Source organism: Gavia stellata, chromosome 17 (genome assembly GCF_030936135.1).
Source record: "Gavia stellata isolate bGavSte3 chromosome 17, bGavSte3.hap2, whole genome shotgun sequence".
Lineage (NCBI taxonomy): Eukaryota > Metazoa > Chordata > Aves > Gaviiformes > Gaviidae > Gavia > Gavia stellata.
Window position 1 is genome coordinate 5,467,540 of NC_082610.1, and position 26,959 is coordinate 5,494,498.

A 26,959-nucleotide genomic window follows, 5' to 3' on the forward strand; every position below is an offset into this window, starting at 1 on the left:
TAATTATTACATGGGTGGCAATAACATTGTCAGCCTTTTCTGATCTTTTTTTTTCCATTTTGTTTCCCCACCGTTTCTTCTTTTCTTTTTCGCAGTGCCTGTAAGTGGTTGCTTAAGAAAGTAGGGCTTACTGTTGCATGCCATAGGGAAGACCTAGCTAGACCGCGTCCAGGCGTAGGTGATGCCCGTGACGTGTTCTGTACCCGGTGAAACAGCAAAAGCGTGGTGCGCAATGGGTGACGTGCCAGGTTTTGTCAGGTTACGCAGGAATAAACAAAACACAACGGAAAAATCTTTTAAGGAAATTACGTGCAGAATTTGACCTTTTCACACAAGCATCCTTGTAACAGGTAGCTATGATGGCACTAGGGTTTTGTTACCAGTGTAATCAAAGGGTAGTTCAGCCCTCAGATGGGACGGAAGTGGACAAAGAAGGGGATCTCCTGTAGTCCTGGGATAAATCCAGCATAAGGCTCTCGCAGCAGGAGGGGTCGCTTCGTCTACACTGACAGCAGACTTTGACCCCTTGTGTCTGCACACTTCTAAGATTTATACTAACTTTGAGGACTTGTTATTTAAACGAGCGGAGGCCCTTTAAACAGCACTCCAGGAAGCAATGTGTGGCATCAGAACAGAAACACAATAATCCATTTGATCTTTTCAAGTAGGAAAATGAAAGCAAAATTTAAAGAACTAATCATATGAGATTGGGTCTAAACTGTATTGGAGTTTGGAAGTGGTGCCAGACTGAGGTGGATGGGCACTGCTGTTTAAAGTACTGTCATACGTTTCTTTTGATAATTTGATATCTGTCATTTCAATTAAAAATGCCTCAGTTATACAAAGTGTCCGAAACCTTGCTCCACACTAAGTGCAACTGTAGTTTTACTCCCTTCACTCCAACGCTCTGAACATAGTTTTCCTTGTTTCCCTGCTTTTGTTTACAGTATCTCCTCAAGAAGCCATCATATAATTTGTGCCTAACTTTGTATTCTTACAGTGGTAAGTGTAGTCTAGTTACCACCTGACAACAGTTGTTAGACGTTAGATGTGCTGTTCAACTTTGTGACTCCCCGTTCATTCTCCTATAAACATCTTTATATAACCCTTAGATGTATTCTTCTCTTTCAACCAATGGGGAAATAGCGGAACCCCACTTGTCTATATATTATATATATAGCACGTAAATTCTTCAAAGCAGTATTCTCTCTGAAATGTACATAGGGTTGGTTTGTTTTTTTTTCATTTAAAACATTTTCATTAAATAAAAAAAATTGACCAAAAAACCCCAACAATTAACCACTGCAGTCATCCACACGGATGCAACGTTAGATATACAAAATGCGAGGGTTGGGGGGAGAGGACAATTTAGTAGATGGCCGTTATGACATTGCATAGCAATACGACATTCTAAATCATTACATTTTAGAAATCAGATATAAGTGGTGATATGAATGTTAGACTTAAGTAGGTTTGTTACCTATCGGGCAGAGTAAAAATAAAGCTTTTTAAGAGTACATTTATTTACCTGAATAGAAAATTAACCCAATTTATTGTAAATGCACTAGAATGAGGGAGAAAAATATATCTTCAATAATTGACAAAACTATAACCTTTACTATCTTGTTATATCCTATACATAAATATATGATATTTTTTAACAGTGATCAGTGTTCATGTAGTGTGTACTAGTGATGCTTTATGTCCCTATAAATATCTTATCAATCAGTGTAGAGACGGTGAGCTTAGAGTAGTTTAGCCTGTTTTTTCCTGCCCCACACACCCCACTGTAGTAGCCAGTAAATGTTCTTTCTTTTCAGGGGACTGTTTCTATCCCGTTCTTTTGTCTGTCTGTCTTCATATTTCAGGGTCTCAGGTAAACCTTCAGTTAACGCGTGTCCGTAGATCAGTAGACGTGTTGTTTCATCCCCTTGAAGAAAACAAAACAAAAACTAAACCTTAATGTAACACTTCCACAAATAGTTAACTTATTTTCTCTCTGTGTGTGTGTATATATATATGTATATTAAATATAGTAATCATTTTGCTGAACTTCCTCTTTCACGGGGCAATTAGTGTTGCCAGTTCTAGGCATTGCTGGAGACCTTTAGTCCTCACGCAGGACAAGCGAAGCGCCATCAGGGCTTGTCACTGAGCGAAGCGAGGGCCCATTTTGCAGCGTTTTGTGCTGGCCCCTGAACCCCCGCTCCACCGGCTCTGCCGCGAGATGGGACCCTTCTGTGAGCTTCTCTGCCTTAAAGCTGTGCCCCCTGGTTTCAGGTTTGCCTGCTATTTTAACAAGGGGCTTGCTGGTCTGTCTTCTGGCTTTTATTTTCCTGGCAGAGGCAGGTTTGGGAAGCCACGCTCTGTTTGATGTAATGAAGGTTCATAAAGAGGAGCTGGAAATTTGGTCCCCACGTCTACGTGGGGCTGAGGGGCTTTCTCTGGGTGAAGAAAGGAACCGAAGTCAGCACCTTTAGTGGGAATTAGGTGTTTTTGTCAGGATAAATAGCTTTAGGCCTCCCTTTACCAATATTACCGAGCATCTTGATTTGATTTTTGGAGTTCAGGCCGGTTTCTTTTCACTACTATCATGATTAAAAAAAAAAAAAAAAAAAATCCATAGGTTTGTTCCTCTTTTAAAAAAAAGAATACACACTCAAATCACTTAACAGTTCTGAATCCTTTCACTTACTAACTTGTCTCAGGACATGCATTGGAACTGGGATTAACTAATTGCAATGAAATTACCTCAGTGTAAGGATATCGGTTACTGTCTACCTTAAGTACAAAAGATACATCATTTGAAGGAATACTGCTAGGTTATGATATCGTTTCTTTGGCTTGGATTACCAGAATGGTAATCAGAATGCATGTGAAAAATTGAATTGCCTTCCATGATTTATGTAATTAATCTGCTTGCATTTAATTTAGATGTTGTTCCTGTGCCTGCTAAGTCATTAGCACAGGATTAGGCTTGACTTTGAAACTTTGAAAACAGATGATAATGGTTTTGTTCTAGCTGATATTTGTCTTCAGCTTTGACCTCCATTACCAGGCTTGCAAAACCATGTGGAGATGGGGGAGAAATGCATACAAAAATCACAGAAGATATGAAGTTTTCACTGCATGTTAAAACCAGTTTTTTTTCACAGTAGACTTTTTAAAGTATTTTACTGCCAAATCTGAATGTTGAGATTAAATTAACCAGCAGTGTCTTCTTTAAATGAGAAGTAACCTTGCAGTTTGGGAATGCACTTCATTTACCATGTTCTAGGAAAAGTTTGCATGTACTTTGATAGTTTTCTAAAAATAAATTTAGTAACTAATTAAATACCAGTAAAGATCTTAAAAAAAAAAAAAAAAAAAAAGGAGGGGAAAAAGCCATATTAGTAAAAATGTGATGTACGTACTTGCAGATCTAGCTATCTTGTGAGTAAAAAATGTTCAAATTTGGTGAAATGACTTATGTTGCATATTTTTTCTTTGAAATAAAATTTAATTTCTGGATGAGCCGAGATGCATTATTGTATGCATTAAAGATTATACCTAATGCAAATGCTTGCCATCTTCAAATTCTTTCGGGTCTTCCTAGTGTTTTTAATCTGCAATGTTCAAAACCTGTGGTTCAGCTAGACATGGCAGCGCTTTGTTTCCAAAAGAAGGATTTAACAAAATGACCTTTAATTGAGAAAGACTTGGATTGTCTTTGTATGATGCTTCAATTGGGTCCAAGTAGTCTTTTGATTAGGTTCTGCTCCACTGACCACATTAGATGTGCTTCAGCACTGGAGATCATTGCTTGCGATACACTGTGTGGCTATCTCCTCCCATGAAATTCCAGCACCTGATTTATTTTAAATACCTTTGGTCTTTTTGAATCTATGTACGGTTGTATGGATAATACGATTTCTTGTTGCCTGTGTTAAAGCAGTTGCTTATTTATGGCAGGCATTGGTTTCTTATTTTGCAGCTCCACTCCTCCTGGCAATCGAAGGAAGACTTGTAGGGATTGTGGGTTGGAAGCTGCAGAGCTTCGGCAAGTGGCATCCCAGAAAGCTTCTCTGTTTTGCTTGTGACACTGTTGTAAGAGACACGTGTTTCTTAGTTTGCGGTTAGATGGTGTGCACGTAAGATTGCTGTAAAATGGTCAGAGCTTGATATTCCCGAGGGACTCAGGTTGATGACTCGAGGGGGGCGGGTAGGGGTATTTGGGGTTTCTGCCGTTGTCACCCTCAGGCAGCCTATCGCCAAAGAGAGAAGGTTTTTCTGATGGGTTTAGTATAATGCGAGAACCGGGCTGGACCTTACTGCTTGCAATATTTTTATTTGCCCATAATGTTTAAATACACCTTCAGGTAACCATTTGCCTTATAGCTATCTTCCATTGTTAGGAAAATTATTGATCGACTAAAACATGTTGTTATCTGTCATTTATATTATGTAGTATTACCTTGTAAGGTAGATGCTTAGCTGGTATAAATTGTCACAGCTTTGTCTGGAGCTGTGACAATTTACATCAGCTGAGAATTTGCGCCCTGTGTCCTATGGCACTTTATTACGGACCCATCACCGATGGGTTAAATCTTAATTACTTGCGTAATGTCATATATAAATATATATATATATATTTACAGGCATTCTATAGGGTACTGCTGCCTATGGATAAAGATTTGTACCCTAACCAGGTCATTATAATTTTTTCATTAGCTATACGTGGAGAAGATATATTATGTTACAAAGGATGCATCGTATATATCTCATGTAGTGCATATGATAATGCTGTATGTTATTAATTTAAGAAATCATTATTCTTGAGGCCCTACCTCAAATTTTGTATTTATGTGTACAAATGCAATTTATTGTATTATATATTTGCCTATTATATTTGGATGTGATAAATTAAAATTATTCGATAATGTATGAGCTCTAAAGACTCTAAATAAACGTCCAGTGTTCAAAACAGAAAATATGTTGACATTTTTCTGGTGAATAAAATGTCTCTTTTTCCACCGTCTCCTTCCCCACCCGATACACACCATAAACATCATTCTTACTTAACACACAGCCTTAAGGTATCTGCAGAATTGATCCATTTGATTGTTAGAAACCTTGAGCAGCAACTGGAAACAGCCCTCTTGGGACATGGAGATATTGCACAGCTGCAGAAACAAGTATCAATTAAGTGGCTGGATTCTTAACTATTTGAGTGCTCTGTAGCTTGTGGAATAATTGATTGCTTATCAGAGGGCCAACTGGATTTGCTTAAATCCTTCTTATCCTCCCAATTAATTCAGCCATGCCAAAGGTTGTTGAACTGTTAAAAACGATAGAGGTTCACATCAGCTGGAGATGCAAACGAGAGATATAAGGGAAGACCAAATGTAGAAGGAAAGTGTAAGGACACCGTTACTGATGTTATTGCACCTTTTGTTTAAAGCTGAATTCCTGCGGTGTGGCGAGGGCAATGTGCCACAATACCGATATGGTAAGCAGGTTCTTCCCTTCCCAGCAGCCGCTATGGACATGGTGCTGATCCAGCCTGTTTCACTGTGGGCACACGAGAGCTTTTGACAAGCTTTCCCCAAATTCAACAGCTGCTGTACGATGTCCGATCACAACGTGGCATCAGATGTGATAACACAAGAGATACTAGCGTGGTGCCAGGAGTGTGACAGCGATTCCAGGCAAGGGCCTAATCCTGAAGACAGCTCAATAGCGATGAGGCAGGACTGTTTCAGCAGTTCTGGTAATCAGTTTCCCCCAAAAAAGTACTTTGTTCTGTCTGTAAACTTGCATTTCTCTGAGATGTGTATGTACGGAAGAAGGAGCTGGCAGGACCTAATGACGGAAGATTACTGTAATTCTTTGCATGTATAAGGCAGATTTCCTCTTGGAGAAGTCTGAAGTTACCAGCGAGCATCCTAAGAGTCCTGAGAGGCAGGTAAGTGTCATTAGCCCCCTTTTCAGGAGGAAAAACTGAGGCACGTGGAATTTGTCAAAACTCCGGAGTCAACCAATGTGAGTCAAGGATACAACACATTGATTTTGAAGTAAGAGACAGTCCTTTGCTGTCACCATTAGGCACTACTGCTTTAAATCTTTAAACTCATGGGAACAGATTAAAAACCCACGTCCTTTTAACTTGCTTGCATGGATTCACCCAGGCCATGCTTTCAACCAATGTATGTTACTTAAACGACTAGAAGATAGGCACCTCTTCTACTGCAGTACTGGCAGATGTGTTTAGTTTGAAGTAACTTTACTCTTTCAGGTACTGAAATTCCTATGGTCGGGGTGTAGACCGACGGGCACATCTTATGCCAACCTAAGAGATTAATCAGTTATAAAATTTCATTTAGACTTTGCAGTCTTCAAACATTAGCTAACCAGGCATTTGGGAATTAAAAAAAAAAAATAAAAAGCAGTAGGTATTGCTCCATGTCCGAGTACAGAAGTAGACAAATGATTTCTCTTTGCAAAGCCTCAAATCTGGTGCTTTTCTTAGTTATTTATGTAATTATAAACCTCAACGTGGATGCTTTCAGCCTATTGGACTGATATTATATAGTCCTTTACAACTATGTATCAGTTGGTAGGACAGGTATGGCGTACAGTATTCCCCCGCTCCCTTTCACATCTACTCTTTTTCTTAGTATTTAGGTGCTGTTGTTAATTCTTGCCCTCTCCTGGCTGCAAAGGAAACTTTGTCCACATAGATTGTAAGTATCCGTTTGGAGCCAGGCTTCCCAGGGATGCAAGCCTTACCTGTGAATCGAGGAGATTTTCTATCCCATGAGCTACGGGGTGGGTTTTTTTCAGGTGGAAGCACTGCTGTTTTCCAGCGTTTGCAGTTCAGCTGGCACCTGAGTCCATACATTCAGCTATGCTTAAAATAATACTTAGCACTTTTAATTGCCTTTCATCCAAGGAATGCAAATAACCTTACAACTGCTCTGAGAGATACCGGGCCTAGACAAAAATACTTGTCAAACTACGAAATGCCACAGGCTCTGTGGCTGACGGGACTAACAGTTTAACACCACACAGTTAACAACATGACAATAATTTAGGTCAAAATCAAGAGGCATTCAACGTCCAACTGAGAGTGCAAGAACAATCTTTCACAGGAATATTATCTGAGCTGAAATCCAGCTAACTTGCCAGGACTAACACTTTACTCTTGCAAAAGTGCCATCAGATTTTTTTTTTTTTAATCGCTAAGAATGTTCAGGTACACCGTTTTAATTCTTGTCTGAATGCCATACCTTTCAGGTATTTATACTTCCAACAAGAGCATATCAGGATATCAGATTTTTTGGTGATACAGGAAGATGATTTGTTGCCATTTGAGGAGGTTTAAGAATAGTGTTGGCTGGGAGAATGTGATTTTTTTCTTTTTTTTTTTTTTTGTCCATGCATTCGTCCCATCTTTTTCTAATGTGAACAGTTGAAAATGCCTGTGAGATTCCTAATGCTCTCCCAGTGTGCGATCATTTGGGCACTGAGCTGGACTATAGGAGGACCCATGTTTCTGGGACCAGCTCTGTTCAGAGCCCTTCCCACCAAGTCGCTTGTGTTACTTCTCGCAGTACCTGTGGGCTCTTTGGATGCTTCTGATCAACAGAAGAACAAGTCAGGAGTGATTAGGGCAGTCTTTATCCATAAGATTGTTCAGGATGCGTTTAAAGCTGTGCTTTAAAGCTGACAACTCAGTGCAAATTTTTGTATGTACCCATAGTAATTTTTTAAAATAGCATTTAATCCAGATTTGGGTTAAGCTAATGACAGGTCTGTTTAAGAATCTATGACCAGTTTAAATTGTATATCCACTGAAGACTCTGCACCAAGTGGAAAATGGAAAACTTGAGTTGAATTAAATTCAATTTTGTGTGTAGATAGACCCTGGTTTTACTAGTAGATAAGCACAAACATAGCTAAGCTAACACAAATTGGATGTATAGACCTATTTCACAGAAAGAAATCTCTTGAATGAGACAGTAAATACTATGCAGAAAAATTATTTTATCAGGATGGGATAGAAGGGTGTGTCTTCACCTGCTGATGTACCATTGCCTCTTTTTCTTGTTGCTATGGTTATATAACATACACCTATATATACACACATAAACTTGTATACCATGCATATACTTCGCCCCATGGGTAAGAAGGGTGCTAATAACCCGGCACCCTAAACAAAAGGAAGAAGAGACAAAGTTACATTTGCTCTTTTGATACCCCGGAGATAAATTACTGAGATGCTTTTGGAATGACCACCCCAGAGATACCCTGGAGGGCATCGCGTTACAGTGCTCGCAGCCAGAACAGCTGTTTTCAGAGATCTTACTAAGTAAGTAATTAGGCACCCAAGTTATACTCTCTGCTCTTGCTAAAGTAAAGGTGGGTGAATGCAACTGCCTCCTAAGGTGGGCGTGATTTTTTTGGTGTCATCCTAACTTTATCCAAATGTACAGCTTATTATTTTACATTTAGGATGGCTGGAATTTGCCTAGTGAGAACCAAACCACGATGTGAGGAGGGGAGGCAGCAGAGAGGAGGATCCTCTGGCTTTACAGCGGAAATGGCTTGATTTGAAGGGTAGCAAAGCTGGATCAGCTGGAAATCTTGCTCTGCTCCTGTTTGGTGTGACGGGAGCTTGTTCTGGGGCCTATAATCTCTACTTCAAATTTAAACCAGGTGTTCTACGGCAGAGAGTCATTGCATATAATTGATGCAGGTGGTGGTCTGTTTCTTGCCAAGGATGAGACGATTAAAAGGCTGGAGGGAAGGAATATTTGAAGACAGGTTTCAAAACAGCCATCAGAGCATATTCCCAGATGACTCACAAGTATCTTTAATACTTTACCTCCCTTCTACACTTTAGAGGTGTGAAAGAGCGGTCAAGTGACTTGAGCAAGGACAAGCAAGAAGCCCGAGGAACGGTACAGATTTCCCTATTACATCTTTGCACTTCTTTTTGTTTATTCATACTAGGTGTAAATTATTGCTAAGGCTAAACAGTTTAAAAGGGCTGATTCTTACTGTTTTTACGCCGAGAGCAGGGAGGAGGCTGCGAAAGAGCACGCCGCCGGCCCGAGCTCACGCAGCCCGAGCTCACGCAGCCCGCGGCAGAGCTGCGTGGCCCCACCACGTGCCCGCCCGGGGCTGCGGGAAGTGCCGCCTGCACCGCAGCGGGCGGCGGGGACCTCTCCTCCGCGGGGAATTCACCCTTCGGGGGAGAAGGGCCGGGCCCGCGCCGCCAGCCTCCGCTCCCCGCGGGAACCGCCTAGAGAGCGGGGAGACGGGGCGGCCGCGGGGCTCCCCCTGCGCCGGGGGCCGCTCCACGCTCCGTGGCGTGGCCGTGGCCGGGCGGCGGCGCTGGCGAGGCCCGGGGGGGGCCGCGCGTCACGGCGGGGGGCGGGCGGGGAGCCCCCGCTGCGGGGGCGTCGGGGCCGCGCCTGGGCAGCGGGCGGAGCCGCCGCCGCCTGCCGGAGCCGCTCCGCGCGTCGGAGGCTGCGCTCGGCTCCGCTGGGCTCGGCGCGGCTCCGCAGCAGCTGCCGGGAGGGAGGCGGGCGCCGCCGCCCGCGCCGCGCCGATGGGTCTCCTCCTGCTCCTCTGGGCGTGTGCGGCCGCCGCCGGGGCAGGTGAGGGGCCGGGCCGGGGCTGCGGGGTCGTTGTCCGCCCCTGCCGCCTCCCCGGGCAGCGAGGGCCGGGGCCGCCGCCCGGGGTGCGCCGGCGGCGGGCGGAAACTTTGCGGGGCGGCGGCGGGCTGTGCCCGCTGCGGGGACCGGGAGCGGCCCCGGCTCTGCCGGCTGCCGCCGCGGCGGGGCCGAACGTCCCTCGCTGCGCGGAGCGAAGCGGGCGCGGGTTTCCGCGGGGCGCAGCCCGGCTTGTCCCCAGCGGGGAGCCCCGGGGGGCGGCCGCTCCGCGGGTGCCGTGGGGTGGGCGAGGGAAAGTTTTTCCGAAAGCGGCGTGCGCGCTGCGCCCCGCGGGGACGGGGTGCGGGCGGAGCGGGGTGCGGGCGGAGCGGGCTGGCCGCGCCGGGGGCCCGGCCGGGCGGTGCGCGGTGCTGCCCGCGGTAGCGGGCTGGGAGGAGCCGCGTTACAGCGGGAGCCGGGCTGCGAGGGCGTTATTCCTGCTGATGCTGTGCCCGCTACGTTAACCGTACAGCGTCGCGCGGCCGGAGTAGCGTTTCTTGTTCCTTGTGGAGGCTTTGTTCTCTTTCCCCTTGCCCCGGGTACCGCTCTTCTTCGGTTGGAGCTCGCGAAGGGGACGTTTCTCCGTGGTGTTTGTAGCCGTTCTCAAGGAAATGACCCAGCATGCTTATCAGAAGTGCAAAGGGGTCCATGTTTTAAAATTATAATTATTCTTGTGGTAATTATTAGCTAATCAGAATCTACAGATCTTGAGAGGTGCGACATAAAAATAGTTGGGAGAAAATACCGCCTGTCCCTTCTGTAGTGGTATTAGCACCCGTAGTGCACACAGGGGTTTGAAATGGTCAGTAGGACCCGAAACTCCACTACTTGGAATCGCGAAGCCCCTCGGAAAGTTATTTCTGTGCAACAATTGCCTCCGAAGCTGTGAGAGGAAAGAGCAATAATGCCTCTCCGAGAGCCTGCTCTTTACCATTTGAATGATGGCACATGGATAGGTGGAAATGCCTTGATTGTGTTAAGTGTGCTTTGACTTAAAGTTTTTCCATCCCCAAACAGCACGTTACATGCGTTGAGGAAATTATAAATGTGCTGCATCCGTTGCATGGCTGCACATTAGCTCGATGGAGCGTGGCGTGACTGCTGGTGCTTGGGTGTAGGTGATAAAGGCGCAAGCAGAAAATACAAGCTGTCGGAGCTGTAAGGCAGTATTAATTTCTTTTAGGGATTTCCTAATGACATCATTCATAATTGTATGGCTTAATCCTCTAATCTACTGTAGTGCCTTCAGTTCACATTGGGCCAAATCCACCAAGTCCTGAGATGATTTCTACTCCCGCCCACCTGCTTGAATCATTTGCGGTTTTGCTTGTGTAAGCCACTGATTTAAGGGGAATGGCCCAATTACTTTAAACAGGAATTGAAAGCAACGTCAGTCAGGATCGGGCCCAAGCTTTGCACAGTTCTCCAGTGAGAGCAGGAGGGTTGATGGTTAATTTTTACTTGAGAAAGAAACAGTATTTCCAGCTTCTCCTTCCACTGAAGAGAGGCAGCATAAAATACTAGATGCAAGTGCGGTTGATACGCCTGTGGTATCTTTCTGATAGACTGTGGGAGACCACAGGGGAAAAGGAGACTTGGTTATCATACTGAAGCTGCTGATTTGTTGTTTATTAATTATTAACCAGGCTTTTGAGTCCCTGCTGCACTTTGAAGAGCCAGCACAGGAAAATGACTAGGTATTTAAAGCAGTGTAGGCTCTTGCTAAGTACTTGCAGTGACATTAGAAATAGTCTCTGTTTCTGAAAGCATTTTATAAGCTGGAAGGGGGCACACAGAAGTTGTCACACATGATCCTTCACTGGCATAAATCGAAGCCTGTGGAGCTACAGTGATCTATACTTGTTGAGCCTCGGGTACTCAGGCTGGAATAAACAGCTTTAATAGAGCAGTGGAGCTACTGTGATTTATGGGAGTGCCTATACTTGCTAGATATGGTTTCTGTCCCCACCCTGTTGATGTCTGTGGCGGAGCTTTCACTGACTTTAATGGGGTCAAGATTTGTCTTACTGCACATAGTGTGTCCTTTCTGTTGAGCAAGTTTTAGTCCCTACTCGACCTCCCTTCATATTAGTAGGTTTCTGATGATCTGAATAGATCTTAACCCCTTTCAAATGAGGAACAGCATACTCTGTTCTTGGCAGGGACAGCAGACGCTATCTTTCCTCATAGGTGAGTTCACACAGTTTACAGTGTGCTGCTTTTCTTCTGAATGAAAACCTTAGAAGAAATAATAAATCCTTCTGTTTTTACTCTAAAACAATCTTTGCTTTTATGTTTGTTTGGTTTTTTTCCCCCAGAAAGGCTGCTCCCTCTATTTATATATGTGTTTGTGTCTGGAGTTTGTAGGTTGCAGCCCTTGAGCTGGAAGAGTCGCTGTAGGTTGGGAATCAATAGGTCGATAAGTTCTCTCCTGTTGATCAGAGGCAGGTATGCTAAGGGCAAGTAGTCGCTGGCAAATGTTGGCTGTAGCAGGGTGGGTACGTTTCTTCAGCAGCGTCTTGACTGTGTGTGAGTGGTTTGGGACCAGAAGAGCTGGCTGGCTCTGTTTTTGATGCCGGTATTTGTTCCAGAAGGGGAAGGTGTTCGCAGTCCGTCAGCGTGCGCAGCGTTGGTTGTGGTAGTTTAGTGCCTGAGCTTTTAGGGTGGGTGAAGTCAAAGATAGTACTAAAAGCCTGATGACATTGCTGATCATCTGGGGAGTTTTTGCCTTTGGAGAAGTTGATCTGGATTCATATTGTCTACTTTTAATTTTCTACTAAAAGGTGGTACTTATTCCTACATCCTTACGAAAGCACTGTGTATGTACTCACTTGGATATGTCAGCTCTCGTGGAGCTTCAGTTCTGCCAGATGCCTCTAGATCTTAATTTTCCTTGTAGAGTAAGGTTGCTAGAGACCTCCTAAAGCTGTCTTTTCAGTATTTTTTACTACTCTGCCCCTTGTGCAGTAGAATCCTCTGCATTAGCACAACACGTTATTCCAACAAGTTTTAATCCTTGAGTAAAGGAAAGGAGAAAGTGCTGTGGTACAGATGATTTATGAGTAGAATATGTAAGTTCTTGTTCGTTCTGTACACCTCAGTAATTTCTTAGAGCCTTTCAAAGAATCAAACTAGAATATTTGCTGCTTAACTGATCCAGAAGCACAGTCCTGGAATAACAAATGACTCAATTTAGACCTGAACATGAAGTCCACTGAGTGGAAATCAATCTGGATGTGCTTTACAGGTAATGTCCTTGCTCCACGGAAGTCAGTGGGACTTTTACCGCTGACTTCAGCTGTGTCGGGATGTCATTCTTGGAGCCTGTTCCCGTTACCAATGATGTTAGTGAAAAATTTCATTAGGAAAGTGCTTGGATCCCACACCAGATATTTGACCTATGTCCCAGGCACAGACCTAATGCCACGCTGACGGCTATGTTGTGAGAGATGCCGTGGTCAGGCTGGCCTCTTGCCACCCCTAGAAAAAGGAGATATGTTCAATGAACTTGGTGTGTCATGACCATCGAGTTGCCCCGAACTTTCGAACATAGCAACATCACACTACTTGAGTGCGTGTCTTTTCTGTCACTCCCTTCGGGTCCCTCCCAGTTCAAGGAGTGGCCAGCCTTTTCCTGGGCATAAGCCATTTCTAAATTTTAGGTTTAGATTTGTGTTTCTCCAGCAGGTGCTCCTACAGACCAGGAGGTGCTACTGCTGTTCAGGTGAATGAATGTCTGCTATTTGTAGGTCGGCTGTGGCAGGCTTCACAGGCACCGGCTGTGCTGAAATACGGAGGTGCGCTTCTGAAGCAGTATCAAACGGTTTTGTGAGTCACCCAGGGCTCTTGGATTACAGGGTGGCGTCCTTTGCCCTGCTGCCGTATCTCCTCCAGGGCCATTTTGTCCAGCTGGGAGAATAGATTATGTTTAGACTCTGAGCTGTGGGGCCTGATCTGTTAGTCGCAGCTAGGTATGAAATGTGAGAGGAATTTTCAGTCCTCACGTCTCCCTGGAAATCGTGTAGCCAATAGATGAATGCTGCAAATCTCTTTCATCTTTTTGCATAGGTGGTTATGCATTTATTTGTTTGTTACTCTTTAGGCTTGTGAAGATTCTGGATTAATGTATCGGTTTTGGAACATTTTAACTTGTGTGTAGTAAAATCTGTGGAAAGGAAATAGTTTAATTGAAAGAATTGGAAAAGAATATCCTCTCTTTCCTGCAGAGGAGTTACTGTCTTATAAGTAATTACTGTATACAGTGTGTGTGTGAGTGTGAAGGCACTAGAAATGGCTGCACTAGATATTCTCCTCCATTCTTTTCATTACCTGATTTGAAATAAAAATTGATCTAACTCTATGTATCTCTCTCTCTGTGCCTCCAACAGCTGTAGGATTTGGAATGGATCCTGACTTACAAATTGATATCATCACAGAACTGGATCTTGTGAATACAACCGTTGGGGTAATGCAAGTGTCAGGACTACACAATGCCAGTAAAGCATTTTTATTCCAAGGTAAGACAAACATCCTCAATTCTCTTGCCTCATTTCTGCCTGCATGAGCTCATAAGAGCTCTGATGCCTAACTGATTCCCTGTAATGGTGGTCTTACTTAACTGTCGCTTTCTTTTATTTTTATTTTTTGGAAATAGTCCTTGTTACCTTCCTGAAATATATATATGTATGGCATTTTTTTTAGTGTGCCGTCAGGTAGTTGAGGGAAGTATTTTTGGGTAGGTTTTCAACACTCTCCAATATTTATTTCTAACTAAATATGTCAAAGCGATTCCAAGGCATGGACTCAGCTGTATTCTTGTGTACTTTCTCTCTGTGACCGTACGCGTGCAGAGGCACACACAGCTGAAGCTATGTAATGATGAGAAAGCATTTAATGTGTTGACACTGATTAGTAACATGCAACAAGTCTTTCATCAGCTTTGTGAAAACTGTTATAGTGAGAAAATCGGACAGTATTGCATTTAACGGTCCGAGCTGAATACCAGGTACACTATAAGTCACTTTGAAATGTGTTTTTTTTAATTCAATATTCTAAGATAATGCTTGTGAAGTGTTTTATAATGGTGTTGGGTTTTTTTTTGTTAGGGAGTAAAATTCTGGATGAATTAACAGGTTTTACCATGGGCTTAAGTAACGTCCAGATTAAGAGACAACGTCCCTGGGGTGGGAGCACTGAGTTGCTACAATATGCTTATTAGGCGAGAAAGGCATTCATCTCAGTTGAGATGAACATACACATTAAAGCACAGTTGGGAACGCTTTTATTGTGGAGACTTCCTATGTTTGTTTTTTCTTTACTGTGCTTTACTCTGTGTTGAAGTGTGCACGTTAGTGTCTCGCTTCTTGATATTTGTCCTCTGTAGCTGTTTTTAGAGGCGAACAATTATGATCGCGTTTAGCTGTAGTTCTGGATCTGCAATGCTAACTGACTTTATTGTAAGTAATAAAAGAAGTGGGTCTATAATCTTAGTTCATTCTTTACCTGGCCAAGGCCAGTTTAGGAGCCAGAGCAGAGAGACTTCTGGAGACCTTCTCAGAATGTTAGTCATATTTCTGATCTTCTATGATATAATGAGTAGCATAACTTTCACTGATTCCCAGATTAATGTCCAGAAGAAGAGCATTAATTTAAAGATATCAATTGTTTTTCTTCCAATACCCCGACTCCAGGTTTGTGTATTATCGACAAACAATATTGAAGTACAGTGATGTCTCTAAAGACTGCATTGGCCTAGCTGACTTAAAGTATTTCAGTATTTCCAATTGCTATTCCGTGCAGCTAATCGCAACCGCACTGATGAACTGTGGTGGTGAGTTTTCACAGACTGGTGGTCAGAGCTGCAGGGAGGAAGACTGAGATGTGTTTTTCGGGACACCGATTGAAACCATTGACGCTGAAAGGAGCTTTGAAAGGCTAATGGTGAAGATGTTAGGGATATTCAGTTCTCTTTGCCTTGGAGGACCCCACCTGTAGTTTACAAACTTGGAGAAGACTAGCGTAAAAAAGGTAGAGCTTGTAAAATTCACGTGAGTTGGAAGATGTTTGTGGGAAGCGCTGGACAGAAATTGACTGTGTGAAGTGAATAAACAATTTGAAGTCTGTGGTTAGGTAAATAAAACTTTTTTTTTAATTCCCATAACAGAAATTCTTCTTGCAAATGCATTCAGGAATAGCCCTGTGCTTGGTTATCGCCTCTAGTATAAAGCTTCTTGGAATATGGCTTGGGAAAATGATTGTCTTCAGTTAAGCTCATCAGCCCTTGGACTGGGAGAAGACTGAAGACCTTTGGTCTATTACTGCACCCTGACAGAGGTCTGCGAGGGGTCTTTTGCTGCTGCTGTCAGATGGGATGGAAGTCCGAGGCCGCCCTGTTGGCTGCCTCCCTTCCTGTTCATATCTGTTATTTGTTAAATGTCAGCAGTATGTTGGCAGCTGTATGAATTCCCTTTTACGAACAGAGGTGACTGACTTTACAACTACAGTTTGGCTGTGTGACAGGTCCTTTGGCCAGAACCAGGAGATACTTAAATTTGATTTTTATCTTGCCATACAGTAAGATGGATATAGAACTCAGGGCAATGTGATGGGCAACTGCTATATCTAAGTTATACTTCTTCCTACAGAGATTCACAAAAAACACCAGCCAACATGACGCTCCCAGAAGGGAGAAAAGACTGGAAGTTAGTGCTTAGTTTCAAAATTACTGTATCCTATTGGATCAGCTATTCCAGTCTCCAAGATGCGGTCCTTTCAGCAAAGATTTGCTGTGATTAGTTCTTACCGCATGCGAGTAGTTAATGCATGCTGTGCCTCGCTGCGCCGCGCTGCTCCAGTGTTGGCTCTGGGCAGGGGAGGACCTGCTTTACCTGTCAGGCTGATTGCTGAACATGGAGCCATGTTAGAAGACCTCTTCAGTCGTGCACTTTCACTGCTGAGGATTTTGTAGTTTAGGAAATGAGAAGACGACTTTGAGGATGTTCTTTGGCTTGCCGTTTTCATAGGGACAGTTTTGCCCGCCACCTTTTGCGGTGTCCTTACGGCAATGCAATAGGGCACTGAGCTTGCACAAAGGTTCCCTGTGGATCGTTTTCTGTCTTGTAAAATGTATTTTCTAAAATACTTTACTAGGGCTGTTCAAACTGAGAGTGTTCCTTTGTGTGTCCCTGGAAGTCTACATCTTTGAGGCAGAGAAATGGTAGTTTTTCCCCAACCCAGACTGTTATGTATACTGCTGTAGTGAAAATATGGATTGTTTTCCTAACCAAGATTCTTTTTCTGTGAATTAAACTCTTTGAAACGGAAAGCTTTATAAATTTTGGGCATTCTTTCGGTCGCATTTAAAGGCAAAAAGAAGAAATGAAGAAGGGGAGTGATGGGAAGACGTGCACAAAAGAAAGAGAAACTATTATTTTTAATTAGATTTTTGATCAGTGATATTAGCTCTCTAACAGTTAAGTGACATACTGTTTGTTACAAACTTTCTGAGGAGTGATGTCACGATTTGATTTATCCTAGAGAAAATGTAGAAGGACTCTCTTTTTCCCTGGAGAGTTAGCGATTTCAGTCCCAGACAATGTCAGTGAAGCCAGTCAAGTGTTCTGATTTTATAATAATATTGGTGGTAACAGCTCAAACTCAGATTTTGGTGTGAAGCAGCTTTACAGGCAAAGAAACAAATTCAGCTCCGTTGCAAATTGTGTGACAGCATGATAGAACCAAAGTGGCAATTGAGAGATGGGGGTTGCCTTTGGGCAAGCGAATCTGTTCCTAATTCGGAAAAGCATAGAAACCTATAATAAGGTTTAGTCATCTGAGTGGTCCTGTTGGGCATGGACTTCAATTATTAGAGTATTTCAGCTGGATTTTAGATTGATCAGTTCCATTATTTGTGTGTTTCAGTTCCATTCTCTGTGAAATGGGGATGAGGGAATCCAAAAAGCATTGTAAGTTCTGACAGTGTGAATTAGATGAAATGTAGATGTCTAACTCGTAATTGCAATTCTGCAAACAGTCTGACTCTTAAGATCTCAAATGTTAAGACACCATAAGTATTTATCTTTTATTTATTTATACGGACAAGAGTGGGGGGAAAGAAAGTCTTTGTGTCCAGATGGGCTGTACTAGAATGAAGGGAAAACGGAGGGCGAGTGGAGATTCTTGACTAGAGTGCCCTTGGGAAACGGAGCACCCAAGATCCTGGTGTCTTGACCCCGCATCTCCTCACCTCCAACCAGGAGACCTAAGAATTCAAGGAAACAGTTCTGGGGGTGGGTGGAAAATCTACCTCAAAGAAATGTATTGAAAATATTAATGGTCCACCTAACGCATTACAATAACGTCTTACAAACATTGAGTGAAAGACATCTGTAAATAATATCTTACAAACGTGACAAAATGATAATGAAATTCCCAGAAAAAGGTTATAGTATAAATTTTAGTACATTAAGAAACCCTGAGCCACAGCTTGCTTAGTGGGGCTCAGTTGTGTTCTATGTTTCAGATAGCTGGGAGGCAGAGCTTGTTTTGACCCTGTAGGTGGAAACCTCAGCAGAATCTTGAGTACAGTGGCAGAGAAAGGCTCTCATTACAGATAAGACAAGCGGAGGTGCTTAACTGGTTGTACTGTTTCTAGGTAGGCTGAGCCCAATTTTCAGCCTAGCTGTTATATTACGTGATTACCTTAACCTGTCTGACTTTGGTTCTGTGCTCAGTTCTCGTTGGGGAAGTAAAATTTTATTCTGTTTACAACCTGTCAACTATGCCCATTTCTTTTTAATTCTTCTTCTTTCAGCGTCTCTTTTGAACTAACAGAGGCTTAAAGTCTTTGCTTATGAAGCAGTTTCCCCAAGAAGTTTATTAAGGCTTTTCTGTTTCCTTTCCTAGCAATCTGGCAGTATTTTTCAACTTAGTCTTTAAATTAGGAATGATCTTTGTACTATGTACAGCACTCAGTAGAATAAACCACCAAGTACTGTTAAAAGTCTAGCTATATGTACTCCTTTCTTCCTTGGCTGTTTCTTTGCTTGTATTAAACGACCACTGGATTTATAAGAGAAACACCTGGCCCGCAGCTCCTGCAGCAGAATTCAACCATGCTCCTCTCCCCACTTTGTAGTGGTGACTGCCAAGTTCTTTTCTGTACGGTTGTGGTTCCAACAGGAAAGGTGAAAGAGGTATCCCAAGCACAAATACAGGCTGGCCAGAGAATGGATTGAGAACAGCCCTGAGAAGAAGGACTTGGGGGTGTTGGTTGATGAGAAGCTCAATATGAGCTGGCAGTGTGTGCTTGCAGGCCAGAAAGTCATCTGTATCCTGGGCCGCATCAAAAGAAGTGTGACCGGCAGGTCGAGGGAGGTGATCCTCCCCCTCTACTCCACTCTCGTGAGACCCCACCTGGAGTACTGTGTTCAGCTCTGGGGTCCCCAACATAAGAAGGACATGGACCTGTTGGAGTGAGTCCAGAGGAGGGCCGCGAAGACGATGAGAGGGCTGGAGCAGCTCTCCTATGAGGACAGGCTGAGAGAGTTGGGGTTGTCAGCCTGGAGAAGGCTCTGGGGAGACCTTGTAGCAGCCTTCCAGTACCTGAAGGGGGCCTACAAGAAGGCTGGAGAGGGACTTTTTACAAGGGCAGGTAGTGATAGGACAAGGGGTAATGGCTTTAAGCTTAAAAAGGGTAGATTTAGATTAGACATTAGGAAGAAATTCTTTGCCATGAGGGTGGTGAGGCAATGGAACAGATTGCCCAGGGAAGTTGTGGAAGCCCCAACCCTGGAGGCATTCAAGGCCAGGTTGGACGGGGCTTTGAGCACCCTGGTCTAGTGGAAGGTGTCCCTGCCCATAGCAGGAGGCTTCTAACCAGATGATCTTTAAGGTCCCTTCCAACCCAAACCATTCTATGATCTTAAAGCACAGTGAAAGGCAATGTTTTTGTGAGGGGGGAAAAAAAGTGAATCTTGTTGAGTTCCTGAAACAAAAGGGCCGTCATGTTTCAGGCCAAAAGAGAGAGCAAAGCTGCAGTCCCAAGGTGGGTAGAGGTGCCTCCCAGCAGACTTGCTTGAGCTTCCAGATGCGGTGCAACCCTCTCTGTCGGTGTTTCTCCTCGGTGTGTTATAGATCCTGAATTTTTTTTTTTTTAGATACCTTCTTCCTTGACTTGCGAATTCCTCGCTTAGAGAGTAGAGGTGTTTGCAGATCCCACTCTCGGAGTCCAAGTCCTAAAAGCCAGCTTTTTGCGATGCTGAAGTCGAAGGGGTTTGATTGCTGGCCAGCTTTGCTGTGCTTTGAGATTGGTGAATAAGGAAAACTGCCTAAGCTGATCTTGTCTTCAGGAGCGGGCATATACCCTTTAGAACAGGAATGTTAGCTCTGCTTCTGCTAGGACGGTCTTCAGGATACACTTTTTATGCCCTGGCTATGTGTGTGGGGCAGTAGCTCAGCACTGAGGTGTGCTCGGCAAATTCAAAGGCTGGGTGAGTAGGCTGCTGCCTTTGTTCCTCCATGTGTGAACGTCTTCTCACCCAAGTCTCAGTGACCTGTGTGCTATGGCCGAGGTTTTAATCCACTTCAAGCGTTAAAGCTCAGTTATGCCAGCATAATGTGCAAGGTGTGCGAGCTGCAGAGCTCAGAAAAGAGCCAGGGACTGAATGAGAAGAAGCAGATAACGGCTCGAGGAGGAAACTTGCAATTACTCTTCCTGGGGTGGTCGGCAGGGAGGTCTGCAGTGAGTAGGAGAGATAAACTTTAATTTTGGAGTTCAGGGTGTCGGTCCCTCTTCACATGAGATAATGCAAAGAGAGTCATTGCTTTCTGTGTGATCTCTCCTGCTATGTTTATAGTAAATATTAACTACACGCAGTATCATTTTTACAGAGCAGAAATCTTACGGTAGCAGAAAAATTAGGAAGGCACAACATGGGTGGCTCGAAATCTTTGTGCTGCCTTCAGCTGTCGTAAAAGAGAGTAGCTCTAGTACCTTTACCATGCCCGGTGATGTCTGAATATCTCGTCTTGTTGGGATGCTGGGAGGTTTCGGGGCAGCAGTGGTGCAGAGCCTCTGGGCACGCCTCCCAGGGCTGCCAGCGCGGTTGGCGAAGCAGACGACGACCCTTGCGCTGTTGGAAAGGAACGTTTATTTTTTTATTACCAGGTATTGCCCATCACCTGCCTGGGCTCACAGCCGAGCGCCTGCGCCCAGCCGCTCGCTCGCTGCTTCCCTCCAGGCGGATGAGTTTTTTATCCTTTTAAAATACGCTTTCCCTGAGGCGCCACCAGCCGGATGAGGGGCTGGGCTGTGCCCTCAGGTGGGGCGGTTGGAACCGGCTGGAACCGGCCGTGTCTGGCACGGGGCAGCCCCCGCCTCTCCTCACAGAGGTGCCCGGCACCTCACCACCCTGTACAGGTGAATCTTCGTGGAAACTCTGCAAGCTTCTTGAACTTGTGAACTTCGATATTTTTTTTTTTAATAGGGAAGAGTGAGGTTTTTCCCCTGTTATGTGCCCTGTCGTGCAGGTCTGCGCTGGTTTCCACAGAGGCAGGGTGAATCGGGGTTTTAGTCCGTGTTGCCTGTGGGCACCTCTCCCGGGTTCCCGCCTCAGGAGGGGAAGGCACCTGCTGTCAAATAAAAAGCCTTTGTATGTGTAAGTAAAAGTACTATCTACATATGAGGTGTGGGTCAGCCTCTCGCCCCGATCGTGTGGGAACGTTTCTGGCATTGCTGCTTCCTCGGTGCTAAATTTTGACCACTTCCCTTCTCTTTCCGCTGAGATCTCCCTTCTGAGATCCTCCACTCACCAGGGGACAGCAGAATTGACGGTTTACTCAAAGCCGATCCTCTTTCAGGGCTCGCTGGCTCGAAAGGCAGCAACGGGCACCTCTGCTTGCCCGTGGCGGTGGCTCGTGACCTGCGGCTGCGTGGAGGTGGTGGGGACCAGGCCAGCGTGTGTCTTCCCGCGCGACGGAGTTATGTGGGGTGGTGAGAAATAGGACCCAGCCCGTCCCTCGGGAGAGCGGGATCCTCGCCAGCCCTCCGTGCTCATCCCTTGGGATGTCCCCCTGCTTTTACGAGCTCCAGCCTGGCCCTTAGGAGCTGTGGCAGCTGCCCGCCATCCTAGAGAGCTGCCAGAGAGTTCCTTCAGTGCTTTCAGGCCTTTGTCAAAGCTGCTCTGTAAAGCACTGCTAAAATAAGAGTTAAAATAAGATACCAGAGAGTTTTAGTGGCTAAATTCACCAAAGAGCTTGCATGTGCATGTGCTGGAGCCTGCTGCAGTTTAATGGGTGAACTGGACGTTTGTGTGCCTGAGCGGCTGGGCATGCGTTGCACCTTCGTGGCTCTGCACGCTCGTTTTCCTCCAGTGCAGCTGGGCTGGCTGTGCCCAAGAGGATGGAGGAAAGTGTGACTTCTCTGGTGGGGACGGTTTCTGGGCTTGTGTCCATCAGCAGGATGGAGAGCAAGGTCTTGATCTCTCTTGGGGATCTCGAGTGCTTCTGCTTTCCCCCCTTCCTTCCCAGACTTCTGTGAAAGCTCTAAAGGAGACGGTAATAAAGCTGGAACTTTAGGGGCAAGCACTGGGTATGTAAAGTGACAATAATATAGCTGGGATGAACGGACTCCCCTGAGAGCCAGGGAGTGATACAGGCTGGTGCTGGGCGGTGGGTGGTGAGCAGCAGTCAGATGAGATTAACTGTGACAGGGTGAGGAAACTGGGACTCGGAAGGGGAGGTGGAGGGGAGAGAAGAGAAGCAGCTGTGGTGAGGAGCTGGAGGCCAGGAAGGGAGCGGGTGATGGCCGGGCAGAGAAGCTGTGACAAGGACGATACAAGGACTCTCACTGGAGGGGAAGGGAGCGAGGTGCAGGGATGAAGAGCACGGTAAGGGGAGCCGTGGACAGCAGTTGGGAGAAGCAGCCTGGAGAGAGAGGCCAGGGGCTAGGGCCTGGATGGGAAACCCCGAGGACTGCAGGCTTAGATTAGGTGGGTAGGACTGGGTAAAGGTTTGCTTACGGTAGAGGCAGCATTAGGGCAGCGTAAGAGGGAAATGCACTGAAAATTCAGATTTGGTAGTGCTGTAAAGTATCTGTGATGTATGCTAATTTCTAACAAATGTTTTTGGAGGATACAGCTTGGATAATGTGTTTTTTTTTTTAGTGATTTAGAGCCTGAATTTTGCTGTGCTTTGCTGGTTCGCCTGTAAAGTTGAGGTACTAATGCCCTTTCCTGTAACAACAGTGGTGTGAAAAGAATTAATTAATATTTGTAGAGGTCTCAGATACTGTCCTAGAATAATTAACTTGGTCATGGTCTGTTCTGTCTTCAGAGAAGGATTTGAATATGGTAGATTTACTGTTCAAGGTGAGCCTTGAACAATAAAAATAAAGCAAAACTTCAGATCCTTGTCTGTTAAGTAAGTATTTTTTGCTTTTTGTTCTTCACTTTATGCACTGACTGAGACAGGGCCCTCTGGAAAGCCGGTGTGTGATCCTGTAATTAAGAACGGTGTTAGAATGCGCATCCCTGGAGGGTTGAGCAAGGTTTGCCTGTGAGACTTTAACCCTAACATCTGTCTAACTTCTCATTTATGTTTGTTTTTTAAATATAGTTCATGTTTTAATGTGTTTTGTATACACAATATAATTTTTTTTTTCCAATGAAATCATTAGGCTAAGTGATTTTTTTCCTTTGCAAAACTGACCATTTTCAGAACAGAGAAATGATCTGGAGTTAGAATACAATGAGCTAGGAGGGGATGAGTGAGATGAATTGTCTTCAGTGGAGGAAATTAAAGATCACTTGAGATGTAATTATTGAACAATGCTTTGAGGCTTTGAAGATACATCAACTACAGTTAACTTTGTTGGTTTCCAGAAGTAGTTTTTAGAATACTTGTATATACCCATCCAGCTTGGCTGTTTCCACTCTTGTTTAATATTTGAATTATGTTAGAACCCTGTCTAGGAGTAAAATTTATCCAGCGTATTGATATGAAGGCATAACTTGTAAATCCTTGAGTGTTTCTCGTTCCATATCCTTTTATTTAAAACACCCCTACTCCCCCCAAAGTAAGTGTAGACTAAAATAGAAACCTAGTCACATTAAATGGCAGTGACCAATTTCTACTTTTTTTTCCCTCCTGAATGTTGTCGTGCTGCCTTCTGTTACTTGACATTTTTTGGGTTTCCCATCATGTCTGTAATGATTAGGAAAGAATTCTGAGCACACATTGCCTCTGTCCTTGGCAGTTATTTTTGCTTTCCTGGGAGACAATAATTGTGCTACTTGTCTATCTTCATTGCCACGGTGGTAAGTACAGGGGGGAAGTGGGATAAGCACTTCAGTATTTCTGTAGTATGCGAAAAGCCTCGAATGCTTCTGGCAACCTGTTGACAAAGTCCTGTAATGAAGATAAGCGGAAATAAAATAGAAGGTCTCTGCTCTTCAGTGGGCAGAGAGGGGGATGCAGAAATTAGTTTCTGATACTGCTAGTAAGTGTTGCATGCTTCCACACTGCATGAGCATCTCAGTCCTTACAGTGAAAGTATATCAATTTAGATAAAAAGAAGAATAACAATTTGAGTTTCTTGTATGTTCATCAGAACAGAAAGACAACAAAAAATGTCTTTTTCCTGCAAAGGATTTTGGCTAACTGATACTCTGAAGTCATATCGTACTGCATGTAATCAGGTTTTATTAACTACTCGTTTAGTAAATGAGTATTAAACTGGAGCAAGAATTCTATAATATCTTATCAAACAGGACATGTGCTAGTCAGAGCCCCGGGAAGTTGAGGTGAAGCAGAGTCGGTGCTTGAGTTGTGCCACCTTGAAGCGAGTCCCTGCACAGCGCCGAGTATCCCTGGGTGGAGAATCCTGCCGAAGTTCAGGGTAAACCCATGCACCTGATACTGCAGGTCTGGGTCCCTGGACAGATGCTGGGGCAAAAGAGAGCAGACTTGGAGCATTACTTGGCACTGCTGGGTTAAAACTGCTTGAAATGCAGAGGGAGGGAGAAGCAACGCTGAAGAATTGGGTTCTCGCTGTAGGCAATGAAACAAAGTGGCCCGTTATGGTTGGTTTTGACCCCAAGAGGGATCTCTTAATTTTCAAAACAATTTTAGTAGAAATGTGTTAATATCCATTTGATAAGAATATTTACATTCTTCCTACTTGATTAAATTACTTCTAAACAGAACTACATCTTCTGCTTAAAAAGAAGTGGTGTTATTTGAAATTACTGTCACACGAATTTAAACACATAAAATGATTTTATTTTATTTTTTAAGATTTTGTACCCTTAAAAAGTACACAAAGGCAGATATAATCAGACCTAATACAGGAGCCAGGCATGGACCATTTCCTGTGGTGAAAAACCCTGCTGTCTTGAACTACCTCTCAAGAATAAAAATTAGATGCTACTGGAGGCCTCAACCTACTTCTTCTATGCCAAATTCTAGATTAATCTTGCTACCTGCAGTGTGGGTGTGTAAATGACACAAGGGGGACGTTTTTTCTCTTATTTTTCATTTTTGCCACATAAATGGTGTGAAGTAATCATGTCATACTGTGCTGGTTTATGGCATTATATCATGTGATTGCCTTGCCTTTTGTGGCCTATTCAATGACACAAAATGCAGAACATTAGATTTCTTTTTTTTTTAAGGAACAGACAAAAAAAAATTGGTTTTGGCACCTGGTGTCCACTAAAACATTCATGTAAATCAGTAGTTGCGTAGGTTGCATACCTGCTAAAAGAGTGAAGTTGGTTCTGTAATTCTGACAACAGGGATCTGTGAATCACTATTTTGGAGCAATAAATACTGTAGCTGAGCACACTGGTGTTTTGGTTTCCTATAAACCTCTCATTACAGTCTGTCCCCCAGCCTCCCTCCTTGTGTGATAATGTTTCTTAGATAGTTACAGCTGAGTTTCCCATTGGTCCTCTGTGCTATAAATAGGAAAAAAAGGTATAGGATCACTGCAGCTGCACAGATTATTCGACCGAGTTTGTCCTCCCCTGGCACACACGGGTGACTCCTCCCTCTGAAGCTGTGAGTTTTCCATTTGGCATCAGTGGGAACAGACACCTCCTACAGCGGGCAAGTTTGTGTTGTAAAGCTTAGTTTTGTGCCGTGTCCCCCCTTGTTTTTATCTTTCATAAACTGGAAGGCAGCAAAGATTCTCTGAGAGAGCAACACCTATAAAACTGGATCTTGGAGGTTAAATACTCACTGCTTCTATGATTAAAGACTACTTCCAGATGGCATACAGACCTGCTTCTGCTTCCCTTTCTCTGCTTTGGCTCATTGTGCATAACAATGTTGAAATTTTAAAGCCTATTCTTGGGGACTGGGGAAAATAAGAAAGCCAAGATGTGTGGGAGGAGAGTGGGGTTTGTGTGTGTGTGCGTGTCATGATTTTTCTTGGTCTGTAGAGGTCTCTACGGATGTTCATCATGCTGTTTGGAAAATGAAGCAGCACAGCCTTAAAACATGATATTTGTAGAATAATTTGGTAAATGCCAATGATTTGGAAACCTCACGTACTGCACTTCATCTCGAGTCTTTCTTTTAAGGGGATCTACTGACAAGTGCGGTAGGAGGACTCTGTGCAGTATTAGGTACACTAATCTTACTAGGGAGATGGGGGAAGTTGTTTGGGTTTGCTTCATTCTAATTAATTATGAAGCCAGCACAAAATTAAGTTTCTTTTTTATAATAGTATTGCCCACATATTTAAAAGTCATGGTCCTCCGTGTTAGCCTTTTGTTCTCTGATGCTGGCAGTGCTTTTAATGTTTTTTGATGTCTTGCGAGTACCAGCTTTCAGATGGGATATTCTGCCTTTCTAGCTTTATGCCATCGTAATTGTTTCAAAATGTAGTCATTAAAAAAAAAAGTAAACATTATTGCTGGTGTTATTGCTAAAGGCAAGAAATGCAAAAAAGGGGGACACATGTGGCAGTTCTATTTAAATAAAAGCTTATTTTCAGAAACAAAGGCTTATGGAGCAAAAGGGAGCGCTTAGTACCCCAAGCACGTTTGCTGTTACGGATGAACCCACAGCAATGGATGCTATCAAAGTTGTCATATTTTATTCATGAGTTGTGGTATGCTTGGGTGAAATAAGAAAAGCAATGCTCCAAATCATAATTATGGTGTAAAAAGATAAAACAGTTATTATTGTGACATTTTTGAAAATTCTTAAATCTCTCAAATAATTCATATAAAACTTGCGGAGAATGACTAAGTACG

The 26,959-nt window shown here is 43.9% G+C and overlaps 1 protein-coding gene across 1 annotated transcript in view; it reads left to right on the plus strand.

Annotated features, from left to right (window-relative positions):
• The first annotated feature begins 9,595 nt into the window (after positions 1-9,595).
• Positions 9,596-26,959, plus strand: part of NELL1 (neural EGFL like 1) — a 299,127-nt gene continuing 281,763 nt past the window's right edge. The window contains exons 1-2 of the mRNA XM_059825833.1: positions 9,596-9,644; positions 14,087-14,215. Of these exons, the coding sequence (XP_059681816.1) occupies positions 9,596-9,644; positions 14,087-14,215 (178 nt within the window). The remainder of the gene's footprint in view (positions 9,645-14,086; positions 14,216-26,959) is intronic.